Source organism: Pygoscelis adeliae, unplaced genomic scaffold (assembly GCF_000699105.1).
Source record: "Pygoscelis adeliae isolate BGI_AS28 unplaced genomic scaffold, ASM69910v1 Scaffold121, whole genome shotgun sequence".
NCBI classification, from domain to species: domain Eukaryota; kingdom Metazoa; phylum Chordata; class Aves; order Sphenisciformes; family Spheniscidae; genus Pygoscelis; species Pygoscelis adeliae.
In genome coordinates this window covers 2,407,864-2,418,010 of record NW_008824359.1, presented here as the reverse complement: position 1 = coordinate 2,418,010, position 10,147 = coordinate 2,407,864, and the positions used below count along the sequence as shown (strand labels likewise).

The window sequence follows — 10,147 nt, the reverse complement described above, 5'->3', positions numbered from 1 at the left end:
ATCCAGCTAGTGAAAGGTCTGAAATGCTCCTGAAAAGTGCTTTTCTATTTGGATGCTCAATATGGCTTCCAAATCAGAGCTCCAACCGTTCTACAGAAGTATACAAAAAACCTGTTCATAAAACAGCAGTTTGGCCATGATAGGAGTATATCTAGCAGAAAAACACCTAAACCCCAGCAAATTCAGCCATCTAGAAAATTCACATCTGTAACAAAGTCCGCACAGCATGCAGGAAAAGGCAAAGAGCAGAATCTCCCATTTTCTAGGTTATAGGCAATAAGAATCTACTAGCACTGCTCCTCCATCTGTTTTTGCACAGGATGGTAGCGTTTTGTGCAAAATGTTTTAAAGGACATCCACAGCTTGGGGATGCAAGGAGCATCTCCATCTTCATTCACAAGGGAAAGGTCCCACAGAGGAGCTGGGCTTGATGTTGGATTTGGATCCTCTATACATCAGTCAGACTGAACAGGAGTGTCAGCTCACATTTCTCTTAAGAACTCTTCCATTCTAGCTAATTTTGTCTTTTTCATACCATCTTCCTCATCCTCACCCAAACACATCAGTGTGCAGATTGATGGACAAAACACATTTTGTCTTCTTCTGAAACATCAGAGCAATCATGAATAAAAACATAATGTTCTCTTTAATCCTACATTCTTGGTTTTTTTTTGATGTTGCAATGCCAATTAGCATTGTGCAAAATATGATGTACAAAGTCTTTAGGTAAACCCTTGAATATGTCTTAGCTCCTTGGAAAGTATTACAGTCATACTGTGCACACTTGACTAAGTATCTTGGCACTTCGTCTAGTCAAATGCGTCTGACTTAATTGCCGGTACACACAGGTGTACGTATATATTACTGTCTGTACTCATGGTCAAATACTTATCTTGAACCTCCTGATTTTGTCAGCAGTCCAGTGATTCTTCCAGTACAGTAATAAGTATGTACAACACCACATGCTGTCATTTTCTGATTTTAGTATGACAAAACTTCGTGCCACTTTTACTTGCACATTTAGATGATGGAAGGTTTGTCTATGAGTCATCATTTCTGCAAGCTTATATACCTCCTTCCTAGTGATGATTTCATCACCTTATGATACTTTCCAGAATATCTAGTCTGGGAATCTAATGTAATGATTTGTAAATATTAAGATGGAACTATATACAAATACCTTGTTACCCTCACTTCGTATAACTAGAAACCTGAATATAGCCATAACACAAAACAGACCGAATGCAAGAAGCTTGGGACATTACACCAAAACTAGTTTCCTGACAGTTATTCTTGCTTTTGCTTCAGCCAAAGTCCTTGTATCTTTAGTCTTACAAAATATGCTCATCAGTTATTTAAAGACAAACAGTTAATTTTTTAAAAATTTATGCCCATAAAAGCACTTTGAAGATGCAAGGTGTTATGTAATCCCATGTTGTTATTATTATTATGATTATTATTATTATTATTATTGACTGGAGCTCAAAGCCCAGCCTCGCTGTGGGACAGCGGAGCTTATCATCAGCAATCTCAAGGCACAGCAGGGTAAGAAAAGTTGCTATTTGAAAATGTTTGTATTGCACAAATTTGTTTAGATTTTTTTAATCTAACATGGGACAGAATCATTCTCGTTCTGAACGCAACGAGACAGAAATTATTCTTCTTCATTCAGAGTTCAGGCACTGCTCCATGGAAGACTGCTGATTACAAAAAACCCCCCCCACATTTCCACTTTTTTTTGGAAACCAAAACCCATTTGCAATTTAATAAATCCGCTTGTCTGGAGACCTCTGGAGAGGTCTATAGAGGACTATTCTCACAGAATAGTCCATCTTGAGAACATTTAAGTGTACACACAAATGCACACAACTGAACTGATGTTCAGTTTGGACTGAGCACAAAGTCCCCATTCTCTGCTGACTCTCTGTAGTAGCTATAACTTGACTGTCCATTTTTTAAGTCATGACAGCAAAAGCAGTGGAATTATCCTGCTGTGAGGAGGAAGAAATCTTAGTGGGAAATTCAAGGAAAGGCCAAACTTGTGGAGAGAATTGAACGTTCCAGGAAAGGTAGCTCTAAGGTGGCTCCAGGCATATGAGGACAGCACGAAAGGGAACAGGTATGTTTCCCGTTGCATCCAAAGGGTTGGATGCAGACAAGGGTTGCATCCAAATATGTGTAAGGAGTTGAACAAGACAGAGGACCAAGGGAAGACAAGGTCAGAGAAATCAGAAATTAAACATAAGGAGTTCTGAAAGGAGAACAGAGTCTCTGCAACTGTTTTGGACAATTAATAACTTTCAGAACATCCAAATGCAGTTACAGCTCTCTGCAAGGGATTTTTGGAACAGCATTTGGATGGATGGATGGATGGATGGATGGATGGATGGGTGCAATGTGCGCTCACAGCCCAGAAGGCCAATCGTATCCTGGGTTGCATCAAAAGAAGTGTGGCCAGCAGGTTGAGGGAGGTGATTCTGCCCCTCTACTCTGCTCTGGTGAGACCCCACCTGTGTCCAGCTCTGGAGTCCTCAGTACAGGAAAGACATGGACCTGTTGGAGCGGGTCCAGAGGAGGGCCACGAAAATGATCAGGGGGATGGAACACCTCTCCTGGGAAGAAAGGCTGAGAGAGTTGGGGTTGTTCAGCCTGGAGAAGAGAAGGCTTTGGGGAGACCTTCTTGCAGCCTATCAGTACTTAAAGGGGGCTTATAAAACAGATGGCGGCAAACTTTCTAGCAGGGCCTGTTGCGACAGGACAAGGGGGAATGGCCTTAAACTAAAGGGGGGTTTTAGACTAGATCTAAGGAAGGAATTTTTTACGCTGAGGGTGGTGAAGCACTGGCACAGGTTGCGCAGAGAGGTGGTGGATGCCCCATCCCTGGAAACTTTCAAGGTCAGGTTGGACGGGGCTCTGAGCAACCTGATCTAGTTGAAGATGTCCCTGCTCATTGCAGGGGGGTTGGACTAGATGACCTTTAAAGGTCCCTTCCAACCCAAACTATTCTATGATTCTATGATTCTATGGACGGACGGACGGATGGATGGATGGATGGATGGATGGATGGATGGATGGATGGATGGCCTGCCTGGAAATTTGGGCTGTATTTATAGAGTTGCCACTTATGTATTCTGTGCCAAAAGGGAGCCTAGATTTTGGTTATCATCCAGCCATTCACTTTGTGAATACAGTGTTGTGTGGACAGGAGACAAAATAGTAATTTTGTCTGCCGCCTCTCAGACTTATTCTGAATGCATTTAGTGGCCACTGTCATGGACAAAACCATATTTGTTAAGAAACTATGTTCTAAGCAAACCATATCTTAGACTTCAGGGTGGGAAGAAACTCAAGACGTCTTCAAATGTGTCATTGTCTAATTACCTAAGTGGATCTGCAAGTGATGACATAATATCACATAACAGAGTAAAATCAAAATTCTTCAGCTCTGTACTTTCAAGAACAGATGAACTACAGTTGCAAATCTGGTGCTTATTTAAAAAAAAACAGGTATAAAAAAAAGCAGCATGGAGCAGATGACTTTTAAGAGCAGTTTCAGGAAGTTTTGACACACTTTAGCAACCCCACACTTTTTTTTACAATAACCCTCATAAAATATTGGTAATAGTGAGAGGCTCCTGCTCCAGTTGAAACTTGGAAATCTCAAATCACTCACATACTGAGAGCTGTCAATCAAAAGATAATTTGATGACCTTCTTTATGCTGTACATTTAGCAAGGCAGTGTTCTAGGACTATTACAAGTACTCTTTGACTCTTCAGTGCACTAAATCACTGTCTGTCATGACCTGACTGATAGTGGCATTAAAAGACAGGACAGGAATTACTGAAAATACTCCACCTGGAACACAAAAAGGTGAAATGTATTTCAGTCTCGCTCAAGTGATGGCTTAGATACCCTCATCAACTTTGCAATTCTGTTAAGATTATTCTAATGACAGAAGACTGTAATTAATCTTGAAAAATATTTGATTTTAGAGGACCTGTTCAAGCAGTTTGCTTTAAGTTCATTACTGTGCGTGAACATGCTAAAACATGAGCCAGCAGTGTGCCCTTGCGGTAAAGGCGGCTAATGGTATCCTGGGCTGCATTAGGCAAAGTATTGCCAGCAGATCGAGGGAGGTGATTCTTCCCCTTTATTCAGCACTGGTGAGGCCACACTTGGAGTGCCATGTCCAGTTCTGGGCTCCTCAGTACAAGAGAGACATGGATCTACTGGAAAGTCCAGCAAAGGACCACAAAGATGATGAAGGGACAGGAGCATCCCTCCTATGAGGAAACGTTGATAGAGCTGGGACTGTTCAGCTTGGAGAAGAGAAGGCTCGCGGGGGACATTATCAATGTATGTAAATACCTCAAGGGAGGGTGCAAAGAAGATGTAGCCAGGCTCTTTTTGGTGGTGCCCAGTGACAGGACCAGAGGCAATGGGCACAAACTGAAACGCAGGAAGTTCCCTCTGAACATGAGGAAACACGTTCTTACTGTGAGGGTGACTGAGCACTTGCCCAGAGAGGCTGTGGAGCCTCCATCCTTGGAGATATTCAGAAGTCATCTGGACATGGTCCTGGGCAAGCAGCTCTAGGTAGCCCTGCTTGAGCAGGGGGGCTGGACCAGACAACCTCCAGAGGTCCTTTCCAACCTCAACTGTTCTGTGATTCTGTGAACTTTTATGTGTTGAGCTTACAAATGATCACTAGTCATCTGTATCTTGGTACCATTTAGGCTGCCCCAGAAAATCAAGACTATCTTAAGGAAAACACAGTAAGAAGCATGTACAATGCTAACAGACCTCTGTGCTAACCAAACTCTCCTACAAGAAACAGGAGATAGAATGTACTATTATTTCTGTTGTAGACTTCCTTCCCCACAACTATATGCATACATATTCGTATATATATGTATATACATGTACACACACACACACAAATTTTATATATAATTTTATATCTATAACTTTGTATAATCTACCTATCTATCTACCTATCTATATCTATGGAAACAAAAATAAGGGAGATTTTCCTAAGGTGACATAGGCCATGTATTCTGGTGCAAGGCAGAGAACTGAAAACAGGCTTTCTAGAGTCTTCATCACACAATATCCTTTAATTAATATTATTAGAATTCCAAATGCTAGTTTGCACTTTGAATTTAAACACCTCCCACCCCCCAGCATTCATGTCTAGAACTAGGTACACTCACAGAATTGCAGGTCAAGCTGAAATCCCTTTGAAAATTCAGCCTTTTGTGAAGAAAAAGTTGATGGTTATTGACAAAATGTTGTCGTCTACCTTGTTACTATTCATGATTAAGGAAAGTAAATATTGTCTGAGGTCTAATGAGAATTCCAATGCAGTAAAGTAAAGTGTGAAAGGTGCAATCAATAAGTGATGATGCAACAGTATTCGTTTGTAGTTTTGTTTAGTTCATGGTATTTGGTGATGCTTGAAAATGAAGTGTTAAGGAATTAGTGTTACAAGGATTAACATTCAGATTTTATTTCTGATATTGTTATGTTTCTACAGTCATTACATTCTGAACGCTAATTAGCATCTGATTTCTTTTCCCACTAGTTAAGGACTGCAAACCAAAGAATTATAGAACGAAAATACTATGGAAACAAACATCAACATTATCCATGAACATCCACAAATTAAAACCCATGATGTCCACGGCTAATTTACACTGCAGGAGAAAGTACCACAATGAAGAACTGTATTTTCCTCGTTTTTTGTGTTAGCGACTATGCTTCAAAGCATATCAAGTTTATGAAGAAAGGGTCTTTTCAAATGTATAACAGATCTCAGAGTCCAAGCTGGATCGTTTATGTCCTACATATGGCAGGGCTATCCACCAAGGGTTCAGTTTTGGATTTACTACAAGTCTCGGATATAAAGAAGCATTCTGCCCTATGAAAATGTCAAGGACTAAATCTCAGTTACTCAGTTATTTCTGCAAGGAAACCAATCTCTTCTAGTCCTTCATCAGACTGACTAATTTCTCTCCATTTGGGCTCAACTGGATTGGCAGGCACATAGATGTTGGTCTCTGTCACTGTGCCATGGTATGGGATACCGGTACCTTGTGTCAGAAACTGAAGGGACGATTTCCATCCCTTTCTTCTCTGCAGGCACATTGTGCAAGCAACAACTTGTGCTGGCACATGCAGCCTGAAGATACTGAAATTATGTTTGAATATTATTTGCAACTCTGCATTTTCTGAAGAAGCCACATAAAAATTTGGCTATGTGAACTTCAGTGGACCTTGACTGAATATGTTCACAATGAACATCTTTATGGTTCTGAATATTCTGCTTTATTAACTGCCCTGGCACTTAATCTTTAGATTACAGAGCAAGATTTAGGACATGGATAGAAAACAAGGGCTGGTTCTGTTCTAAAATACTAGGTTACATGTCTGTGTTAAGGTGACATACCTTTTGAAGTCAGCTAGGAGTATTTGGCATAAATCCTATCCAAAAGGCAATTACAGGCCAAACCAGATACCTCTCGAAATTGCTGTTGACTGTGTATGGTGAAAGTCTCCATGCATTTCGTAAGGCAGCCCTACAGTTCTTCACACGCTGCTAAAAGCAATAATTACTTTGAAACATTATTTGTCTCTCATAATGTGACTGCTTTATGAATTCACTAAGTAAATGGATCATGTAGCTAAACTTAACATTCGTATTATCATATTACAGAAGAAATAAAAAATCCTTCCACAGAATACAAGATCCAGACCAAGAAAATTCTCTAATCCATGCAAAAATTATTTTCTTACAAGTAGTTTCAATGGAATTAAGTGGGAATTAGCTGTGACACTGTAAAGAGAACGACGTTATCTGTTTTATATCATGATTCTTGTTATCAAAATGTATTTTCTGCAAAGGCACAGAAATGACTTGACTCTTTCAGTCACGTAAGTGAGATCTCTTGACCTATTGCAACTGAGATGGCATACTAGCAGTGCCTTTAACTTTTGGCAACTTATTTGTTTACATTTGTTTAGAAACAGCTACGTAAGAAACCTAGTTCTGCATGAATACAGTATAATGTGGCCCCAACATGTACACAGTCAAATGAAAGATAATTATGGGAAATAAAACATGACGTTTCAAATCAGCTTCCTAATAAAGTCTAAAAATACAAGAAACCCTATCATATTAACCAGCAAGAACTGCTCTTTCACTTAAGGGACAGTTGGGTAATTATTCAAACCTGTACAAGACTGGATTGTCAAGTGAAATAATAATACAGAGTATCTCAGGATAATGAGATAGATTTTAAGGCCATTAGCAGTGGCTCTTATTATAATACTGGCCAAGGTTCCCCAAGAAAGAGAGAGAATATTTAATTGAAACTTGTAGAGAACTAGTTTGAACTTTTGTATTTGAACAGCTCAGTACTGTCTCATAGTTTCCATTCCTTCCCGGAGAGAAAGGCGCCTATCATGTAAGACTGTGAAATCAGTCAGGCTTTAGAGACTGAAATCCCTGAGGGCTGAAATTAAAACAAGAAATAATTTGAAAATTGAGGCACACTGAAATCCATACAGTTTATATTAAGAATCTTATTCTAGTGAGGTTTTAAGGTCTGGTTAGACGCCCAGTTGTCTTCTCTTTCCTGATTCTTTCTCTCATTCAAAACAACCAAACGCAACCCATATCTTGTCTGACTTCAGGTTTGAAAAGAAGAATTATAGCTTTAGAAGTAATGGCTTTTAAGACTGGAAATGAAGGAAGAGATGACTTTTTCTCTATAAAATAGGTCCTGCTTATGAGACATTTGTATATGCATGCTTCTTTATCGTACGTTTGTTTGTTTTTAACCACTACAGGAACAGGAATAACTCAACAGCTGATGGTCATAGAGAAGCTAGCTAATCCCTGGGAAAACAGATGTCTAGCTTGCAGTTTATAAGGTACAGTATGGCTAATGTGTCAGCAGTTGTCATGGATTAGAAATACTGCTTGTTTTAATATTCTCCTTACAAGCCTCTCCTAGGTACAAAGGTTTCCAAATACCAGACCAGAGCTAGGTCTGGCATGCCTGGCATACTCTAGTGAGGAACTCTCCTCCTCACCTTAATGAACACCTCCTCACCGTGCTCGGCGGCGCTCGGATAATTAGACTAGACTAGGGTTTACAGCAGTTGAAGCAAGAATGCTGATTAAGACTTTGCAAATCAAATATTAAAAGACTGATTAAAGATTTTACGATCTTTTTACTTAGGCTCTGATTTGAAGTTTACTTCATCTACTAGCCAGAGATATACCGAAGCTTAATTGATGGAGGAAGAGTAAATAACAGCTGATGCTACTGGCCCTAAGTATGCAAGGCATTTAAGAGTATTCCTAACCTCAAGTGTGCAGTCACTGACATGCTCATTTGTCTCACCAGGTTAGTGTCACTAGGGCTCAGATACGTGATCAAATTACCTCAGTGAAAGTGGTTTAAGCTTATGTGTTTTTCCTTGTATTGTATATTTGCACGTCTCCAATGACACCAAGTAATCCTTTAAATTCTGTTAATTTGATCATGTATCTGAGTATCCAGTCCAGTAAATTGGGATAGGTGGCTATGAAAAGTGGAGATGATGCCTTTTAGAAGACAAATAGCTTCCACAGAGAAGAGAGACATCCAGCAGAACCACTACAGCTTAGTCTACCAGGATTAGAGTATAAACCTCTCCCCTTTCTCCTTCTACAAAATCAAGGGTTTGTAACTTATAAACCTAACTTGAGAAATTGCTTTTGTGGATTTTGATTTTTTTTTTTTAAAGGCAAAGAATTAACAAAACTCTTATAAAGCAATTGTTGGTGATTTTTTTGCTACCTGATTGGGCCAGTATCACTTAAAGAATCTAGATCTTAAAGAAAAATTCAGAAGCTCACCATCCAGCAAGTGTTCTCATCATATTTGGGGCTTGGAGTTGAAAATTTAAAAGCAGTCCAAATATTTAGCTTTAGAAAAGTACTGCTGAGCTTGTGCCTTAACTCCTTTTCAAGAGCTGTTTGGTAAGGATTTGCACCTACCAAAGTATAGTTTATGTAACGAGTAGGAAGAGTTATTGGACTAATAATTTTTAACAGAGATTCCTTGTCTTTAATACAGAGCTACACAATAGAACTTAATAGCTTATGGCAAGTAAATAATTTATACATGGATTGTGCCTGAATACAAATGTATACATAAAATATCACAGACTTTGGGGTGTTTTTTTTAAAATCAATTTAATTGATTTTGCCGATAGGTCTGCATTTATATTTTTGTAAGCTACATTTTGCTTTACCTACACATGTGGCACAGTCATGATTTTTAAGGGAGGCAGGGAAAACTGCAAATGAAATTAGAAACTAAGTACATAGAGCGTAGGTATTTTTGAAGTGTCTAGGGTAAGACGCTCGGAAATAACACTCCAACATGACCCAATGGTGTGGCTCATTTAGAAATTTCTTATCAGAAAAGGTCAACCTCTCAGGAACGCTCATGACTACTCAGGGTGTTTTGCAGCATTTGAGACCAATGAAGCTGGTCATGAAGAGTTTTCCCCTTAACGCTGAACATTTTGGGTTGTTCAGCTTCAGTCAGCAGGGTTACTTGCATTTGGCCTGGGCTCCTACTAGAGGGTTGAAGAAGAAGGTTAGTGTTGTGACTAATGCACAACTGAAGCCAGAAGGAAAGTGGTCGGATGGAAACATGAGTGTGTGTTTCAAAGGGAGAGGCACGGGATGATGGCTGCTTTACCATCGGGAGCACCAGCTTATCTGATGGGCCCGAAAGCTGTTTTTCACTACAAAATACGCCCACAGGTCATCCTCCCTCTTTCTAACGCACTGCTTTTTGTTGTCATTAACTCATAAAAGCTATGCATTAAAGGGAAGCGCGAAGACAGATGCCGAAGCTGGGCTGGCGAGCCCGAAGAGAGCGGCAGGGAGGCCTGGGGGTCCACTGCCGCCCTCGACCCCACTGCCCACCCCCGCCTGCGTGCTCCGCGGGGCCGAGCCGGCCTGCCTTACCTTTGGGGTGCCAGGGGTCCGTGAACTCGTACTTCCCCACGCCGATCGTCCGCAGCATCTGCACCCCGTTGGTGTTGTCCGGGCCCCCTGCCGTGTTGGGGGGCAGCGGGGC

The 10,147-nt window shown here is 40.4% G+C and overlaps 1 protein-coding gene across 1 annotated transcript in view; it reads right to left on the bottom strand.

The window, feature by feature from the left end:
- Positions 1 to 10,147, bottom strand: part of KLHL29 (kelch-like family member 29) — a 262,545-nt gene that overhangs the window by 133,979 nt on the left and 118,419 nt on the right. Inside the window, exon 4 of the mRNA XM_009319728.1 lies at positions 10,036 to 10,122. Within this exon, the coding sequence (XP_009318003.1) occupies positions 10,036 to 10,122 (87 nt within the window). The remainder of the gene's footprint in view (positions 1 to 10,035; positions 10,123 to 10,147) is intronic.